This window comes from Notamacropus eugenii, chromosome 3, assembly GCF_028372415.1.
Source record: "Notamacropus eugenii isolate mMacEug1 chromosome 3, mMacEug1.pri_v2, whole genome shotgun sequence".
Classification (NCBI taxonomy): domain Eukaryota; kingdom Metazoa; phylum Chordata; class Mammalia; order Diprotodontia; family Macropodidae; genus Notamacropus; species Notamacropus eugenii.
The window spans coordinates 119222483-119243555 of NC_092874.1; the positions used below are offsets into that span (position 1 = coordinate 119222483).

At 39.5% G+C, this 21073-nt stretch overlaps 1 protein-coding gene across 2 annotated transcripts in view; it reads right to left on the bottom strand.

Moving 5' to 3' along the window:
* Positions 1–19393, bottom strand: part of MKLN1 (muskelin 1) — a 244633-nt gene extending 225240 nt beyond the window's left edge. For both annotated transcript variants that reach the window (XM_072650124.1, XM_072650123.1), the window contains exon 1: positions 19210–19393. In XM_072650124.1, the coding sequence (XP_072506225.1) occupies positions 19210–19307 (98 nt within the window). In that variant the 5' untranslated portion in view covers positions 19308–19393. The remainder of the gene's footprint in view (positions 1–19209) is intronic.
* Positions 19394–21073: the final 1680 nt, after the last annotated feature.

Here is a 21073-nt window from a genome sequence, read left to right on the forward strand (position 1 = left end):
AATTCATTATTTTTCTTCCCCAACCTTCCTCTCTTCTGAACTGCCCTATTACTGGTAAGGGCATAACCATCCTTCTAATCATCCAGGCTTGAAATATAGGTGACAACTTCAACTCCTCACTCTCCCTCACCCCCCCCTCATTATCCAATCAACTGTCAAATCCTATAGTTTCTACCTTTATAGCATCTCTCCAACTACCCTCTTCTCTTTTATTGTCACTGCCTTAGTGCTGGTCCTCATTGTCTCACACATGGACTTAGGAAATAGGCTTTCGGATGGTCTCTCTGATTCAAATCTCTCTACTTAGCTGCACCCTATTCCAATGGTTCCCTATTTTCAAACGAATCAAATAGAAAATCCTGTTTGACTTTTAAAGCTCTTCCAAACCTACGTTTCCAGCATTCTTCCGTCTTATTCCCCTCCACGCAGACTGATCCAGTGACATCAGCCTCCTTGCTAGTCTTCAAACATGACACTCACTCTTCTGATTTTGAGTGTTTTCACTGGTTGTTCCCCATGCCTGGAATTTTCTCTCATCTCATATCTCCATTTCCTGGCTTCCTTTGTTTATATCAAGTCTCAGCTAAAGTTCTAACTTTCTGCAAGAAGTTTTCCTCAGGCCTCCTTAGAATTAGTACTCTAATACTATCCCCAACTAATCTTGCACATATTTTGTTTGTACAATTGTTTTTATGTTGTCTTCCCTATTATACTATGAACTCCTTAAGAATAGAGATTGACTTTTTTTTGACCATTCTTTGTATCCCCAGTGCTTCGCATGATGCTTGACACATAGTAAGCACTTTATAAATGCTTACCAAGTTAACAAGGTAGTATGTAAAAGAAACAAAATAAAGAAAAAGCACTGAAAGTTAATGTGAGGAAGGAGAGACTACTTTCAGTTGGGGAATCATGGTTTAAAACTGGAAAGGCCTTCAGAGGTTGAACTTCTTATTTTACCTATTAGAAAAATGAAGTCCAAGGAAATGAAATGACTTGCCTACTGTCACAGAGGAATTAAATGGCAGAGTCAGGATGCAAACCCAGGGAGTAGGACTTTTAAAAAAGCCTCAGATGGTAAGCAGTGGGTGAGAAAGTCAAATGAGATTTAATTGCAAACTTGAAACTTAGTCAAATTTCATCATTAGACTAGAGGGACAATTAAGGCATCAACAATTAGAAATAAGAATGAGAGACTAAGAAAAAAGCCAGTATGACAGTGAATTACAAATAATTGCCCTTCTGGATCCACCTGAGAGCAAATATAAGGACTTAGGAGGGGATGAGAGAAATAATATGAATAGTCAAGTATCTACTATTGGTCTGGGGTTTTATTTGGTCTTTGACACTGTAGAAATTAATGAAGCAAATGGTTTCATAAAAATTTTTAATATTCCATGACAATAGGTCTAAGATAAATAGGATTCCTGACATTCCCAGTTCATAAAGCTACTCAGACATGGACTAATCTCCCACCACCTAGTGACAATTGAGAGTACTGCATAGATCAGTAACTAGAGAAATTCCCCTTTCCAAGGTACTGAAGCCTATGACTACTAAAAGTTTTTATCAATGTTTCCAAAATGATGTTTTAGGTGTCATCCTCCAAAACACTCACAAGTAGATGCCTACACAAGAGTGCAAAATAGAACTGTAGAGTACACTAAAATAAATTGTAATGTATAATATATTCATTTGCCCTTGTCCCTTAACTTTTTTAAAACATTCTAAGTTCTTTACTATACAATACTATTTAGTTTAGTAACACAGTACTATACTCTGGAATGGGATTTAGGAAGCTTAAATACTAGGGTCTACCTCCTCTAAGCCAAAGTCCCCAATCTTCAACCTCCCACAAATAAATCATTTATAACTCAAGCCTCAGTTTCCTCATCTGTAAAATTAGGGAATTGAAATAGATAGTTCCTAAGGCTCCTAACAACTATAAACTTTTGTAGTTTTACAATTCTCTAGAAACCTAAACTGAAATGAATGGTGAATAAAAGCTTTTATTAAGTACTTAATATGCCAAGCGAAAATAAGATAAACTAGCAAGAATAGGAATTTTCCAGGATTTTTTCTGTACTAAAAAGGACAACTTTTACTCCTTGGAAAGGATTTGGGACTGTTAAATGTGCCCCACTAACTGAATAAAGGGGGGGAAGGGGGACTCTAAAAATTTAACTTGATTATATGCAGTTTTGAGAGACAGTAAGGCATAATAGATGGACAGCTGGCCTTGAAATCAGGAATAACTTGATTCCAGTAACTCCTGTGATACATAATAGCTATGTGGCTAGACAACTGACTCAGCTTCAGAGGCTGCATTGAGTGCACAATCATCTGTGAACAAAAAATCATGCACCAACACTCCCTCCACTTTGGTCTTGGCTTGTAGCCTTTTCAAGTTGAAGAATTTACCATCAGTGCAGCAGCTGACCTTGATGCAGTGTTTGTCCTCACTGAAGGTGTTGGACAACATCATACTAAAAAGCATGGAAGAAACCATACAGACTTGTTTCACTCCACTGGTGACTGGGAAAGCATAAGAGCATTGTCCGTTATCCAGAATGCAGCCAAACATGCCATCATAAAGCTGATGGATAATACTGATGAAATTCTCCAGGCAACCAAATTTTGTGTTACAAACAGCCTTAGTCTCCTAATCAAGAGCTGCCCACCCTCTGGGCTTAAGAGCGTCAATCTTTCTTGGGCACCAGCATGTAAAGAGAATGTCCACTCAGTTTCTCAATTGTGTGTACAATCCTCCCATTCCCAATGTTCATTTCTGTTTCTGGGAAATTCGAGGAATTCCTTTTGTGATAGATAACGAGTGAAGGCAAACACCTTAAAAGGCCATAAGAATAAATACTACTAAAGAGAGTTTCTGTCGTAAGAGAGATCAGGCATTAAGACCCTAAGAATTAACACCAAGGTTAAGTCAACAGCAAATCTTAGAAAAAAAATCACAAAAGAGAAACATTTTTTTAAAAAAGGAAATTAATTCTTCATGAGAGACATCAGTTGGTCCTAGCTCCTTGATAGAATATTAAGTCCTAGATAACCAAAAAATAATGGTGTATGAATCCAGAAAGGTTTCAAAGTCAGAAGCTTCCTAGAGTAGATATACCTTCATTACACCAAACAATACAATTTATAATGCCCAAAAGTGAAGAAAATTCAGGAATGAGGAGGATAAATAAAATAATCCACCAAAAGTACAAGAGGAAACAGGCACCACACCTAGGTAAAGGAATGAGAATAGAAAAGGTCAACTACAAAGGCTTCTAGGAGTATCTCCTCTTTTGTGTCTTAAGAGGATCCTCCTCCAATTCCTCACTACCAGGGTTTGGGGACTTTAGCAAAGGAATTAGGTTGGAAAATCAGTTACAGAGGGCTAGGAAGTGCAAAAGAGGAAGAATGATAAAAAAAAAAATAGAATTATACCTTACTACAATGGCAAATCAGAATCTCCCTCTAAGAGCTTTCTAACTGATAATAGCTCATCCAACCCTGATGGTGTGCCAGAACAGAGAAAAATCATGCAGGGATGAGACCACAAAAGTACCAGGCCTGCTAGAAGGTAACAGATTGGCAATAAGTAGATTTTAAGCAAAGACACCATAGAAAAGTAAGCACTAAATGATAAGGCATACAAAAAATAAGGAGAAGTGAAGAAGCATTTTTATAAAAAGAGCTATCTGAAAAGACAAGTACTTTGTACAAAAAAGACGATCAAAATTTCCCAAAGATGGTGAAGACATATTGATCATTTCTGTAAAGCCTCCAGTAATATCAATGGGAATACCTCCAAGAACCTTCAGAATGGTCCAGAAAAGCAATCATTAAGGAAAAATACAGAAGAAATAAGGAGAGAAATTACATTTTTTTTCTTTTTTTAAAGTCTAATTTATTTATTTTTAGTTTTCAACATTCATTTCCACAACATTTTGAGTTCCAAATTTTCTCCCCATCTCTTCCCTCCACCCACCCCAAGACATTGTGCATTCTGATTACCCCTTCCCTCAATCTGCCCTCCCTTCTCTCAAACCCCTCTCTTCTCTTATCCCTATCCCCTCTATTTTCTTGGAGGACAAAACAGACTTCTATAACCCATTGCCTGTGTATCTTATTTCCCAGCTGAATGTAAAAACATTTTTTAACTTTCATTTTTAAATCTCTGAGTTCCAACTTCTCTCCCTTCCTCTATCCCCACTGAGAAGGCAAGCAATTCGATATATGTTATACATGCACAGTTATGCAAAAGACTTTCATAAAGTCATGTTGTGGAAGACTAACTATATTTCCCTCCACCCTATCCTGCCCCCCATTTATTCTATTCTCTCTTTTGACCCAATCCCTCCTCAAAAGTATTCATTTCTAATTACACCCACCTCCCATCTGCCCTCCCTTCTATCATTTCCCCCACTTATCCCCTTCTCCCCTACTTTCCTGTAGTATAACACAGAGTTTCATAGAAAATTGAGCATGCATGTTATTCCCTCCTTAAGCCTAACATAATGAGAGTAAGCTTCACTTTTTCCCTCTCACCTCCCCTCTCTTCCCTTCCACTGAAAAAGCTTTTTCTTGCCTCTTTCATGTGAGATAATTTGCCCCATTCTATTCTTCCCTTTCTCCTCCCAATATATTCCTCTCTCACCCCTTAATTTTATCTTTTTAGAAATCATCCCTTCCTATTCAATTCACCCTGTGCCCTCTGTCTATATGTATATAATCCCTCCAACTACTCTCGTACTCAGAAAAGTCTCAAGAGTTATAAATATTATCTTTCCATGTAGGAATGTAAACAGTTCAACTTTAGTGAGTCCCTTATGATTTCTCTTTACTGTTTACCTTTTCATGCTTCTCTTGATTCTTGTGTTTGAAAATCAAATTTTCTATTCTGCTCTGGTCTTTTCATCAACAATGTTTGAAAGTCCTCTACTTCATTCAATGACCATTTTTTCCCCTGAAGTATTATGCTCAATTTTTCTGGGTAGATGATTCCTGGTTTTAATCCTAGTTCCTTTGACTTCTGGAATATCATATTCCAAGTCCTGCAATCCCTTAAAGTAGAAGCTGCTAGATCTTGTGCTATCGTGATTGTATTTCCACAATACTCAAATTGTTTCTTTCTAGCTGCTTGCAATATTTTCTCCTTGACTGAGAACTCTGGAATTTGGGTACAAAATTCCTAGGAGTTTTTCTTTTCAGACCTCTTTCAGAAGGCGATCGGTAGATTCTTTCAATATTTATTTAATCCTCTGGTTCTAGAATATCAGGGCAGTTTTCCTTGATAATTTTTTGAAAGATGATGTCTAGCTCTTTTTTTGATCATGACCTTCATGTAGTCCCATAATTTTGAAATTGTCTCTCCTGGATCTATTTTCCAGGTCAATTGTTTTTCCAATGAGATACCTCACATTGTTATTTTTTCATTCCTTTAGTTTTGTTTTATAATTTCTTGATTTTTCATGAAGTCATTAGCTTCCATCTGTTCCATTCTAATCTTTAAGGAAATACTTTCTTTAGTGAGCTTTTGAATCTCCTTTTCCATCAGGTCAATTCTGCTTTTTAGGGCATTCTTCTCTTCATTGGCTTTTTGGATCTCTTTTGTCATTTGGGTTAGTCTATTTTTTTACAGTGTTATTATCTTTAGCACTTTTTGGGGTGTCCTTTAGCAAGCAGTTGACCTGTTTTTCATAATTTTCTTGCATCACTCTCATTTCTTTTCCCAATTTTTGCTCTATTTCTCTTAGGTGATTTTCAAAATCCTTTTTGAGCTCTTCCATGGCCTGAGACCAATTTATATTTTTCTTGGAGGCTTTGGATAGGAGCTTTGATTTTGTTGTCTTTCGGTTGCATATATTGGTCTTCCTTGTCACAAAAGTAAGATTCTACAGTCTGAATCTTTTTTCTGGTTTTTTCTTATTTCCCCACACATTTATTTGACTTTTGAGCTCTCTGTCAAGGAGAAATTACATTTCTTAAGGAAGAAAATAACCAATGTAGCCAGAGATTAGTAAATTTGGAACAAAAGACAAGGATAGCAGTAACAGTAGGGTCTTTGAAAAAAAAAGCTAACAGATATACTCTGCAAAAATGTCAAGTCAGAAGGGGGAAAAAATAGCCCAAAGCAGCAAAAAGAAAAGCTAATTAGAAAACATGAATTTTTTCAAAAAGAATACTTAACTCAAAGATAGGAGGCAAAGAGCTAATCTGAGGATCACAAGTTTTCCAGAAAAGCATCACAAAAAAGACCAACAAAACCATCCTCCAAGAAATCATGCAAACTTCCAAGAAATACAAGAAGCTGATAGTAAAATACTGATCTAGGGAATTCACGGTACACTTAACAAAAAAAATCCCAATTTTAAATTACTGCAACACACTGGAAGCAGTTGGAGCTGAACTTCTATAACATGGGGTCATACATCTCAATATTAACTGGCACTTGGTTTGCTACCAAGGAAGGTACAACTCAGACAGCTGTGTAACCATTTTAAACCTATTGTGGTATACAGTATAAGTTGTTGGTTGAAACAATCAATATTCCTAGCAGTTCCTGTGGTTCCTTCCTACCACCAAAAAAATATAATAAAATAATAAAGAAAGCCTCCAACCTGATAATATGGTATATGGAAGTCATAGTTCATATTTCAGTAAAAATTTTCAGGGAAATACTAAAAGATCTCTAACAATGTAAATGAAAAGACAACTAAAAGGAAATTGAAATCTGAGCAACAGAAAAACCAATGACAGGCTTAGAGAACAGATAATGAAATAGCCTTCTCCCCCCACAGCAGAAACATAGGGACAGAAAATTCATATATTGTCAGATATAGGCATTCAATCTGGGGGCAGAGGAGAATAATTCTAAAACATTTACAAGCAAAGTCTCAAAGAAAAATATAGTTTGGCCATAAGTTCAACTAGAATTCCTACGAGAAATGAGACAAACTTTTTTTAAAAGTTAAAAATATTTTTATAAATGAGAATACGAGAATAAAAAACTGGGAAAGAAATGAGAATTATGAAAGAAAGAAATGAAAAGAGAATTAGCAACTTGGGAAACAGAGTGAAGAAAATGTTAGAAAAAATAATAAGAAAATTTTAAAAAATAAAATAATGCCTCTCTCAAAATTGCTTTCTCTCCCTTCAAGGATCCATTGAGTTGCAAAATCCTCTGTGGAGCCTTCCCTAATCATCCCCAAATTAAAAGTTATCTCCATATCTTCAGATTTCTCAAAAGAGATCACCTGGATTTCTCTGCCTTAATTACAATAAGAGGCACAAAATCTCACCCAAGCAACATACCTCCTGGAAATTAAAGAAATCAGTAACTCCATTAGACAATAAGAAATATTTTTTTAAAAATTACAAAAACTTCGAAATAACAGAAGAAAATATAAAGTATCTTGCAGCAAAAAAAAAAAAAAAACTGACCTGGAACACAGATATAATTTAAGAATCATTTGATTGTCCAGAAGTCATGGCCAAAAAAAAAAAGAGAGCTTAGACATTACATTTCAAGAAATAATAAAAGACAACTGTTCAGATCTCTAAAAACAAGAGAGCCAAGTAGAAAGATAAAGAATCCACTGGTCACTTAACATCATCTTACTAGAGTGTTTGTTTATTTTGTTGCTATTCTGCTTCCGTAGAGGTGGGTAAATTTCAATAATGGTGATATATGTGTAGGTATGATGTTTCCAAAGCCCTTTGGAATCCTTAGAAAGAAACAGAAATTGCTTAAGCATCTCTACCACCTCTTTGGATGAAGAATGTGGGCATTAAGCTGATTATTGGAAAAAAAACTAATATATTAATAATATGTGTGGTGCTCTTAAGAATAGGGTTGAGGACAGTATATTATAATAATTATTTGTATTTATTTTACAGTAAATGAGTAAGGGACTCAGAATTCCCTATGGGAAGTTTTGTAAAGGGGTTTTTGCAACAAATTTTGCAATAAGTTAGTATTGATTCAAGAGTTCCGCCTCCAAGAGTGGTGGCATTTAAAAAGCTACAACCAAAAGAGGATTATATCACTCTTCACACTCGCAATTTTCTGCCTATTTTATAGATTTCATGGGGGGGGGGGGGGGGGAGGTGGGTAGAAATTAGAAATTGGACTTTAAAATTTCAGGTTCTCTCAAATGAACAAATTTGAAAACTAAGTCTAAACAAGGGTAAACAAAATTTGCCTTAGTTTATCATATAGTTTTCCTCAAAAGTAGTACAAATGAATAATATATATTTCTAAAACTTGGAAAGGGTTGCAACTGACATTAGATTTCTGGGAAAAAAACAAATTACTTTCAATCATTCTCAAATGCATCAAAAATACCAATCAATATAGTAATTGTTAATCATCTACAGATCAAAAGTTTTCAAAGGGCTTTCACAAGGCAAAAACTGGTTAACCTAGTCAGAAATATTTTAGCACCTGAAATAAAATAACATTTTTTCAATAGTCTATAAATCAGTGACCATAAACAGATAAATTTTTCCTCTATTTTCATTTGGGCTACTCATAAACTGTCTTGATCCAGTACAGGCTATACTTCCACTAATCCTACATCCTTAAATGTAGCTTGTATAAAAGCCTCAATTCAGTTTATAACTGCTACTATTTTTCAGAATATATCAAAGAGATAACAGCCTATATTTTGACCAATAAATCTATTTCTTAAAGAAGCCTGTAACTGAAAAAAATGTTAAGAACCTACATAGAAGGAAATCTGTATGTCCCAACAGTGTCTCAAACTTTACGTGTCCCAAATAGATCCTACAGCCTACTGCTGTTCTTGCTTCTAAGTATACTACTGCTTTCAGGGCACCATCATTCATCCACCCACTCTCCCATGGTTCAAAATCTTGGCTTCTTCATTAACTCTTCTCACCCATATGCCCTCAGTTTACCAAGCCTCAGTGCATCTAGCTTCATGATATTTTCCAAATCCTTCCCTACTATTCCCTTCTTCCTTATCTATTCCCACAGTCACTTCCTTAATATGGACCCTCATATGAGCATGCTTTTACCACCATTAGAATTACAACTCACATTCCCACAGTCCTATTAAGGTTTACAAAAACATCTTATACACAGTAACTTTGTGATATAGATAAATTTTAAAAGTCTCTCCCTCATCTACTGTCTTCACCTTCCACGTCATCCTTCGTAGCACTGCTAGATTAGTCTTCTTTATGTACAAATTTGGTCACATTACTCTTCTGATGAAAAAATCATTAGTTAATACCTAATTCTGAGTAAAATTAAAACATTTACCTAGATTTTAAGATCTCTAGAGAAGGGCAGAAAAAACCTGGTCTAAAACCTCTGGAGGCACCTGGGAAAAGATGTGAGCAAGCCTTCACACATAAGTGTTAGTTTTTGCAGATCAAAGTAAATTCTTTTTGTCACAAAAAGACATTTTGAGGGCTTGGGAAGAGTGTTATATCAGGAGACAAGAGACTACCAAAAGCCCATGGCATTGGCCAATTGCAAACTCATTAACAATAAAAAATCTGAGCAATTTGGAAAAACAGGTTAAGATTTCTGTAAGTGGATGAAAAGTAAAAAAACAAAAACAAAAAAACAAAAGGAAAATATACACAGCTAAAACAAAACAGACAAAAGGGTCACTTTTAAAAAGAATCTACAGTCTTAATAAGTGAAAAACTCCTAGCAATCCTAAAGAAGAGATAATGAAACATTTTGACAGGAGATCAGAAAGGTAAAATGTTGCATATTCTATCACACCAGATCACTATTTTTGTTGTTTTGTTTAACTGTTTTTCTTTGTTGCCAAGGGAATCGGAGATTTATCAACTAAACACTGATTTTTTTAAGACTCAACAAAACTTTTTTTTCCTAAATAAAGAGGGAGAGTATGAGACATCTGCCAGTTAAGTGTACCATTATAGGATCATCATTAAGAGCAGCTAGGGTCTTTAAAGACCATGTAGTCCAATCTCTTCACTTTACAGATCAGAAGACAAGACTAAGAGAGCTTAAGTTATTCACAGACTAAGGCAAGAGTCCAGTTCTAAACCCAAATCCTATATGCTGGCAAAAACAATTTTCACAGTACCAAACCTCATTAACAAAAATAAATGCAGCAATGAATCATCCTCTGACCCAAATGTCTTTGGATGACTGGTGAAAAGTGAAGCACTACACTATGTATCCAGAGGAAATAACAGAGGACAAGCAAAAGGAACAGGACTGCTAGGGGTTCAAGCATCCCCAAAGGCATCTTGTCTTTAAAGAAATGGCAGAAATTTAAGATCATCTAGTCAGGTGTATCTCCCTTTTTGCAGATCATCATTTTATAGATAAGAGGGATTCAGTGAAGGAGAATAAAAGATAAATATTAGAAATACAGACACATTATAAATGTCCAACTTTTATCTGGAGCACTTAGATGTGATATGATTATGACTAGAGAACAGGATCTGTGAGTTAGTGATAGTTATGTCACTTCACAGGCTATTAATTTTTTTCTCTCAGCAAAGTCCACATCATCACAGAACGAAGGTACACTTCAGATACAAAGTCTCTGACTTCAAAAAATGTATGTTCTCAAGTCCAGACAAATACAAAGGTGGAGAACAAAGTGTTTGATTAGCTTTCTTCGTAGTTCGTTTTTCTAAATTCAGTAAGTGTGGACGAAAAAGTTTGGAATGTACCAAGCTTTTCAGGTTTATTCATTCAAAAAAGAGTAACATTAAACAGCATTACATGTGAATAGGAAAGGGGAAAATTACATACATAGTATTAGAAAGCAAAGAGTTTATTCTCAACTTTGCATTTTTCTTTCAATATGTCAATCTGACAAAACAATTAGTCACTGCTGGTAAGAAACAGGGATGAAAATTAAACTAGCATACATCTAACAGTTTCACATAAACAATCATCTGCCATCTTTGTTTTCTATTTACTGGTATTGTCACCCCTTCAAACTGCATTGAGGATGATGGAAGAGAGGAATGCTTGCAAAGGATTTCAATCAGTAAAACATGATGCAAAGTTCTCAGCAGAGATAATACAAGGAAGGGGAGCTGAGATCTTCAAGGAGGGATGAAAAAGCTTGGGTGAGCTGCTATGAGTAAGACAGGATGTAAAAGGCTTGTCTTGATGCAGTGAAGGACCTGTTGAGATTATGTAAACAATAACCTTAGGAAAACTGGTCTACTCCGTTCCCCAGACATTTAACTATGATTTTTACTTTGAAACTTCCCTAACTTGGAATGCCCTTCCACAGCTTCTCTAGTTCCCTTCGGTTCAGAAAATCCTACACTTCTTTCAAGCCTATCTTCCATAAGGAATTTCTGATAATTCTCCCATGCTGCCTTAAGAGTATCATTTTTCCTATCTTAGGTTTTTCTCCTGAGTCTTTATCTAGGCTTTATGTCCCTCAGAACTCTGACAATGTCCTCTGTATCTCCAGAACCTTTACACAGCACTGAACACGTGAAGGCACTCCAATGTGATATGTTATGATGATAGCTATGACTAGAGATCTGAAGATCAGAACACTCTGAAAGCCAAATGTAGCAATGCAAGATAAAATAGATTTTTTTTCCCTCTTCATTTGGACACAAAACAAAAGCACTATGGAATCATATAGATACTGTGTCGTAATTCTTACAAACATTCAGAGATAATTAACAAATATTAGGGGAACTGAAGTTGTTGCTTTTTGTGGTATCAAAGACCTAGAAACAAAGTAGATACTCATCAACTAGGAAACAGCTGAACAGCCAACAGGCATTTATTAAGAACCACCATATATCAGAAACTGTGCTGAAAAATTTTTTTTAAAGGGCAAAAACTTTCCCTGCACTCAAAGGTTTCACATTGAAATGGAGGTGACAGTATACCAACTTTGTACATATACAAAGAGGATAAACTAGAGGTAACCTAAATGATGGAACAGGAAAGTAAATTTTTAAAGAAATGACAAATAGCTACTTGGTACAATAAGTAAAAGCATTGAACTTAGAGTTTAAACTCAAGAGGACCTGAGTTTAAAATCTCATCTGATGATACTTTGTGTGATCCTGGGCAAGTAACAAACTGTCAGCCTTAGTCTTCTCATCTGTAAAACGGAGATAATAACAGAGCCTACCTACTTTAGAGGGTTTTTGTGAGGATCAAATTAGGTGATATAAGTATAGCACTTCATAAATCTTAAAGTGCTATCTAAATGCTACATACAAAGACAATAACAATGATGTTAAGTGGAAAGAATGTCAACATCAACAAAAATAATACATTTGAAACTGAGTACCATAAAACTGTAATGATCAAACGACCCCAAAAGAAGATATATCAGAAGGCACCTCCCTTCTTCTTTCCAGAGATACAGAATTATGGATATGGAACACTTCAGACAGGAAAAGACTTCTTCAAATTTTTTTCTCTTTTATTTTCTAGAAGCGAAAGAATATATTGAAAAGTATGGGTGATATAAGAAGAAAAAATTTAGCAAAACTATTTTTTAATAAAAAGTTGATGCAAGAAAACCTGAAGATGCTTAATCTGACCTTATGCAGCATGACTAATAGAAGCAATAAAAATACCTTTAAAATCTTCCAGAAGTTCCTTTCAGTGCCTAGAATCCAAAATTGCTCTTATAAATTTATGTATTTATAGGTGTGCAGAGCATCAGTAGACAATCTCTTTTTCCAGAGAGAGGATGTGGACAACCTACACGTAAGTATTCTGTACAAGAAAGGTCATAAGATCATAGATTTAGAGCTAGAAGGGATCTTAGAGGTCATCTAATCTAACCACCTCATTTTTTCTGATCAAGAAACTAGGGCCTACAGAACTTAACATAACTCACTGGTAGCAAGTAACAGAGAAGAGTGGACCAGAAATGAAGGAGCATGGTAATTAGTCAATGATTCACAATACACCTTGGACTGGGCATTTTCCTATTGTAGGGAATCCATATCAACACCTACCAAGCAAGAACACTTCATGTTATTACTTATATCAGGAAGGTCTCCCACACCATATCCAGGCTCACAGGTAGCGACAGGAAATGCATTCTCAACTCAAAGTCCTCATTCAGTATAGACACAACTTCCAGATCAAATAAATTACCAAAAATCAAATAAAACTGTTCCAACAAAACGTAACAGGAAAACTCATACAAAAAAAAAAATAATTGTCAAAATCCATATAAACCAATGGAAAATAATTTCCTCCACAGACCAACGGAGAAGAGTTAAGTCCCAAGATAGGGAAGCCTACCTTCTAAAGACATACTAAAAGAAGGCCTGCCTAATAGGTGCTACTGGAACGCTACTGGAACACCATATCTTTCTGTTGCTTCTACTTCAAGTAAGTTATTTTCTAGTTTACACCTCCCTGCATGGGCAGAGTAGTAGTTAAAAACTCTTTTAGATTCCAAACACCTACGGTCTAGGGCACTATTAACTCTCAGAGTCAGGCCACCTAGCCCTAAGAGTTACTCAACACATTCAGTTTTGGGAGGGGTTTTTTGGTCCTTTCTAAACTTCAAAACCCATCCAGATCTTCCCATTCTTTAAAAAAAAATTTTTTTTTTAATTTCACTTAATATTATCCCCTTCAAACTATCCGCCTACATCCTTCTAACAACCCAACTTCTAGAAAAAGCAGTCTACTCTTACTGCTTGCATTTTCTCACCTCCTACTCACTACTCAATCCTGTGCAATCTGTTTTATCTATTATGCCAATGAATTCACTCTCCAAGGTCACCAACAGTCTCTTTATTACTAAATCTCAGGCCTTTTCTCAGTCCTCATCATTGTTGATTTCTGTGTCATCTGACACTACTGACCACTGTCAGGAGCTAAGTGGCAATGGTTCAAATGCTGGACTTGGCTTAAGACTTCGGTTTAAATCTGGCCTCACACATTTACTAATTGTGACCCTAAACAAGTCACTTAACCTCTGCTTCCATTTCCTCAAAATGGGAATTATAAAGTACCTATCAAGGTTGTAAAGCCCTTTGCAATCCTTAAAAGTGCTATATAAATGGTAGCTATTTCTTGACCATCCTCTCTTTCCAGACATCATTTTCTTTCTGCGTCTAATCAGTGCAGTCAAACGCAAACAGAAATAGTGGTCACTAAAACAATATGTGGGCCACATGTTGACTCAGAAAACCTTATCTATGTTTTACTGTATCTTTGTTTTGTTACATATTTCTCAATTACATTTTAATCCAGTTACTTGGCCACACTTAGGAGTCTTGCAGGCAACATGCCGTCAGACTACGTTTCATACATGTAAGTCTAAACAACCCTGCTCTACTGCGGTTTTCCTTCCCCCGTCAGACTAATCCTTCTCAATTTATCTTTGAAGGTTCATCAGGTATGTGCTGCTCTCTATGTACATATATGCCCCAAGGTTTAAGAATTTTCATTTCAGATTCTTGGTCATGAAGAGGAAATCAGGAGAATAAGAGCACATTTTTTTTTAAAAAGATATTTACCAGAATTACTTCCCATATTATTTAAGCAGTTCAACTGCCAACAGAATTCCGAATTGTACAGAAAGAGCCCCAGTAACTAAGATTTCATATTTTTTCACTGTAATCAAAATGTCAAGTCAACAAAATGTCTAAATAACTCTCCCCTGTTTATGAACTACTACAATGTTCTTTGTCTATACCCTGAATTTGACATTTATATACTGCCTTGTATTGTGAATTGTACTGTGGATGGTGAGGTTCTCCAGATACTCGTTCTTGGAAATGACACTATGTTGACTGCATCAAGTCCCACAACATTACAAAGCCACCTGGAAGAGATCTTTAAATAATCATTCAAAGAATTTGGCCTGTCCATCCACATATGATAGACCAAATGAATTAAAAATATCTATTACTCAGATTTCAACAAAGATCTGGATACAGCCTAAAGCTTGTCCAATAGTATGTACATTTAGGATAGACAACATAAATGGACAATGAGCTGGGTCCAGAGTTAAAAAGAAGAATGGATTGTTTTTCAGAAATGGTATAGCACTTTCACTGATCTCAAGTTTCCCATAAAACCAGCAAAGACCCAGCAAAGGTCCATGTTTTAATAAGACCATTTTGCTAGTGTTATCGCATGGAAGTGAGACCTGGAATAAACACTGCTGCCAACAAAGAACTAAAGATGAACACCACAAAGAAGGGAATGAAAAAGGCACATGGCAGGTGTGAGCAGGCTGCAAAATATAACCAACAAGGAACCCCAAAAAACAACATGATTTAGTAGAGGACATTATAAGGAATGGTATGACAGAAAGAGGAGCTGATCACAGGAAGGGAGATAACAGGTAGAAGGTAAGAGCATTCCTGGTCTCTTGAGAACAAAAGACACGCTCCAGCAGCGTGGGTGAACCTCTGTGTAGAACTTTTGGTAGGACATAGAGATGCATAAGATGAGTAAGCATGAATGGATTACATCTACTATTTACCAGGTACTAAGTATGCTAAACATTTTACAACTATGTCATTTGTTCTTCTGAACAACCCTGGGAGATGGGTGCTATTTTTATCTCCATTTTACAGAGAAAACAGATGAGAAAACAGATGCAGACAGAATGGTTAAATGACTTGTCTAGAGTCATACAGCTAGTGGTGTCTGAGGCTGGATTTGAACTTGAGTCTTCTTCACTCCAGGTGCAGTGCTCTATTGCACAATCTAGCTGCCTCAACTACAGAGTAATTTGAGTATTGTGAATTATCTTTTTGATTTCTCCAATTAAAGAGGTTTTGATAAATTCTAGGAAACAAAAAAATATATGCAACATTTTTAGCATTCTTTATAGAGCAGAAAATCACTTTATTACTTTAAGAACATATATCAAGTCTGACATAATTAGAGATCTGAAGGCTAAGAGAACCAGAATCACAACCATCAGCACCACCATGCCCCAGGAAAAAAAGAAAAAATTATGGAGGAAAAGATTTGGGTTCTCTCTTTATCACCCCACACCACTCCCACTCAAGCAAACAATTTGAAGAGAAAATAAAAAACATAATTTTAAGGGAAAACTGGTTCTCTATTTTTTTGTTTTGTTTCCCAAGTCTTTATGTCAATGTATATCAATGACTCCAATTAGACTAGACTACAAGCTCCTTAAAGGTCTTCAACTTTTTGGTATTTCTGACACCTTTCCAGCCCCATGCCTTTCCTCTCTTCTCACCTCTCTTTGCTGACTTAGGGAAATAATCACCAAATGTCTGGCAGAAAGATCCTGTATTGAAAATAAGGTACATTTAAGCTGTCCTTTAATCTGAGTGCCACCACTGCTGCATCCCTCCAGTGGAAAGGGAAAAGTTTTTCAGCTTAAGAAACAGACTAAGCCTCCCAATAAAAACATTACTGAACTCAATCACATCATGTCCAAGTTTTTATACAGCAGTAATGACCCATAACAATTCAAGAGCTCAACAACAACCATGTCTCAGCTCCCAACCTCAAGTACTAGTAGTCTAGTAGTAACTAGACTATGATACTTCAAAGAATAACTGCAGGACCAGGTACACCTGTTTAAGCCCCTACCTTTTATTGCCAGTTCAATAGGGTACTATAGCTTATCTCACACCTTTCAAAAATGAGAAAGCTAAAGAAAGCAGAAGCAATGTACCAATTATCTTGTCCCCACTCCAGCTGAGGGCTAGACTGCTTTTCTGACTTCATCCTCAAACTGGAGTTTGAGTGTCAAGTATTTTAAAAAACAGGTAGAAATTTGACAACGGAAAATAGGAAAGGGAGAACATTCCAGTCGTTGAGAAAAGCATGAGGAAATGCACCATACATTCATGTTTTAGTTTGGCTGGAGCTGGAGAACAATGAAAAGGAAGGCTTTCCAGATTAAAAAGTCTGAAACTGACTCAGAACACATAAGGGAGAAAAATGAAGATTTTTTTTTTTAAAAACTGAGCTATGCAACTAGATAAAGTCATACAGAGATATAAATGATAGACTAGATCTGGACAAACAAATGGAAATGAAGAGCATGATGATACAGAGGCGGCACTGTGAGGAGATGGACAACCCCTGCCCTCAAGGAGCCTACCTTCTATTTGGGATACAGCTCACAAACACAAAAAAAGATAATCTGAGGAAAGAACAAAGCACTTACTACTTAGGGAGTTCAGGAATGGTTTCCCATAGAAAACTTTAAAGAAGCTAAAGATTCTAAATATCAAGGAAGAAGACTGCATTTCCAGCACAGAAATTTCCAGTACGAACCTCTGCAAAGGCAGGAACAGGAAACCTTGGTAGATGTACCAAGTTAGGTGAATAACAAGTAGATCAATTTGGTTGAAATATAAAGCACATGATATAAAACACACCTAAAAAGGTGGTCTGGAGTCATCTTGTTTTGTGTATTTTATCCTAGAGGTAATAGGGACTGAAGATTCTTGAGCAAGTGAATGACAGACCAGTACTTTGCAAAGATTAATCAGGCAGCTACTAAAGAATGGACTGCAGAGAGTCAAGACTCGTGGAGGGGACACCAAATAAGATTCTACCCTAAGACTCCACACGGGGAGGCAATGAGAGCCAAAGGAGGCTAGTGGTCATACGTGCAGAGGGAAGGCTAATAAGTATTTTCCAAGATACCGCCTCAAAGACTCACTACCTGTGTGACCATGACAGTAACACTCAACCTCACTTTGAGGGAAAGTTTCTGAGGTGGAATCAACAGAAATCTCAGATTTAAAAAATACAGGAAAAAGAAAAGTCAAAGGTAACAAGTAAAGTCTTCAACATGAAAAACTATATGAATGGTGACATCAATGGCAAAAACAGGAAAGTCAGGAGGAGAAAGAGGTTTTTGGGGGCAGCTGTCAATATAACACAAAAAACTAATCTGACCATAGGTCATTTGGCACCATTCAGTGAACCGGATCCTGTGACAAGCAAAAGATTTCCAGTCAAACTGTGGTCTGACAGAGTAATGGACTGGGAGTCAAAAGGACTGAATTGTCCTAGTCGCAGTTTCATGATGCCCTTTTAGTGACCACACTAGAGCTGTATAATTTCTAAATATTATGAAACTACGGGGTTGAGGGGGCGAGAATTGGACATGACCTATATAACACAGATCACATACTTGTTTAAAGCTCCAAGTCAAATTAGGAACATAAAAACAGCTTACACAGGTATATTAGTTTGATGTTCACAACAACCCTGCAACCCTGAGAGGCAAGGTAAAATATGGACATTATTTCCATTTTATTACCCACTGAACTCCAATCTCTTTTGACTCCACACTTGGGTTTGCTTATAAAACAATGCTGCCTGGCACAGCGAAGACCCACGGGAAAACTCTGGGGGGGAACAGAGGTCTTAAAACAAAAACTCTGCCAAGATGGGGGAGCACTGGGAGAGGGGAAAGACTTTCTTCCATTTTTTCCTTTTTTTCACACGTCCTAAACTGACGGAGTCCATTTCTTCCCCTGTACCTGGAGGATAATCAGCCCTCCCCCGCCTCTGCAGGCGGTAACTGAGATCTAGAAATTAGCACGGGGGCACGCTCCGGACGCTTGGGGGCCGGAGACGGAGCCCCCTCTTTCCTATCGGCCTGGGAGCCGCCTTTGGCCCGGGCGCTTCCCAAGGGCTCCTGGATGGCCCGCTTTGCACTGACCCGTCCGCAGTCACCGCCGGGTACCCCCCCCCCGGGCGGGCTCCTCCCCCTCCCGGGACCTTGGAGAACTTGAACTCGCCCCGCTCTTGGCCTCCCAAGTTTTCCCCCCTCCCAACTTCACAGGCCATGCTCCCAAGCTTCTCTCCCGGAACAACGCGCCGCCCACTCCGGGGGGTTCCCCGAAGCTCCGCGGTCCTCGACCCCGCAGAGACTTCTTCTTCCGCCCGCCCCAGCTCCCGGCGCCTCCCGGGCCGCACGCCGTGTCCCCCGCCAGCTCGGCCCGAGCGCGGCGGCGGCGGCGGCCCTAATGCCTGCGCCCAGACTAGACGAGGAGGGCCGGGGCGGGAAGACGAGGACGGGCTCGGCCGGGCCAGGGGGCAGAGAAGGCCGCGCCTCCCTCCCCGCCTCCCCCCACACCCCCAGCGGCAGCGGCGGCAGCAGCAGCCCAAGCACCAGCAGCAGGCCCGGGCCTCTCTCCGCCGCCCGCCCCTCGCCCGCCCCGCCATCTCCGGGGTCGGGACACTGCCCCCCGGGCCTTCCCCGCACTCACTCGGGGAGGTAGGTGGAGGAGAAGGAGCTCCACTTGTGCAGCGCGTAAGGCAGCAGCCGGCTCTCAGGCGCCGCAGCACCAGCCCCGCCAGCCGCCATCTTGTCAGCTCCCAACCCGCCGCCGCGGCCGCCGCCGACGCTGGCAGCGCCGAGGGGACGGGAGGGCAGGGGCGGGGCCTGCTCTTAAAGGGGCCGCCTCCCCATCCGGCGCGGCGGGCGGGCCCCCGCGGCCAGGTGCGAGTCTGCGCTCGGCATCCGACGCTTTCCGGAGCATCCTTCCCTCGGGTGCGCCTGGAGCCGGGGCGACCCCGTGGAGGTAGAGACACGCCGTCCTCGCCTCTACCTAAGGCCGCCCGGAACCGAGACTCTTGTGTTTCCTTAGGCTGATACCTGGGGAAAAGAGACCTTGGGGACGGGGAGAGGACGGCGGCAGGGAGAGGGCACAGGGGCGAAGGACTGAGGAAAGGGAAGAGAGGCAGAATGAGGGCCTGCTGCCCACGGGGTGCTCGCCCTCCCTTCCCCCTCCTCACGTGTCTGCCCGTGTGCCTAGAACTGAACAGCACAGCCGGTAGGGCGCCGGGACCTGGGGAGCGGAGTGGGCCGGGGCCGGGGGGCCGTGGATCCCGTTTCCGCAGCTTCGCGCAGGCGCGAGGTGGGCATGGGGGGAACGCGGGTTGAACTGAAGCGGTCCGTAACTTCCCCGGAGCCCCGACGCCCCCGGCCCCTTGGCGTTGCCTCGGACCGGAGATGGCGCTCTGGCCCCGGACTTACCCCCCCCGGCCGCCGGGCCCCTCTTCCGTCTCCCCCCTGCGCCGCCGAAGGATCCTCCCCGATCCTGGCCGATCCAGGTAGCCCTGGGCTCGCGGGAAGGCCGGCGTCCGAGTCCGGCTTTACTCCAGGGAGGGCCCGGCCAGCCAGCCCGGGTCAGGAAAACCTAGGAGGCTGGAGATTGAGAGCCCGGAACGGCCTCCGCGCTGCCAGCCTTGGCAAGAGAGACAGAAGTGGGCTCCAGACAAGGCCTCCAAAAGCTGAACTTTTCAGAGAGGATCGTTAGAATCACGTCATTGCGGAGCTGGAAGGGGCCCCAGCACCCTATGCTGGATGGAGAGAAAGGCCCTGGACTCAAGTCACCTCGCTTCCTCTTACTGTATGTGTGACCTTGGACGAGTCACTTAACTTGTGCATATCCGTTTTCTAATCTGCACACGAAAAGGATAGACTAGATGATCTCTAAAGTGCCTTCCAGCTATGTTCCAAAAGATCAGAAACCTCTTAGTTTATAGACGGTGAAATGCTATGGAAGGGATGATTTCTTAGAGTAGAAAGGATTTCAGCCTAGTGGGGTCTAAGCAACTTACCTAAAGTCCTACAGCTGCCCTGTAGCAGGGGCAGTATGTAGAATATAGGCTTCCTGATACTCCAGGATTGTTTTTATTACCCCACGTTTGATTGCTCCTATAACCGTCTTCTACTCCCCACATTTCTGAAGATCTTATCCCCATCTCCTCATTTACTGGAGCAAAAAACTGAAAGCATCAGAAATCTAGCCCCCACTAAAATGATCCCATGCTTCAAGAAATGGTTGGAAGAATCACAAATATATTTAATATGTAAATGTATACATGAGTCATTTGTGTATTGTGACATAATATGCAATCTACCCCAGGAAATTTTTCAGTTAAAATGTCATTAATTACACATTGAAACAGTGAGATTATATCTAAACTGGAATGATGAATGAGGCCATCATCTTCCATCTCAGCCTAGAGATACTGAAAGAACAGTTGAAGGAGAACAGTAGAGAATGATACAGAAAAGCTGAGTACCACATGGAGGGTAAATAGTGGGTAATTTGAGGTGACTCT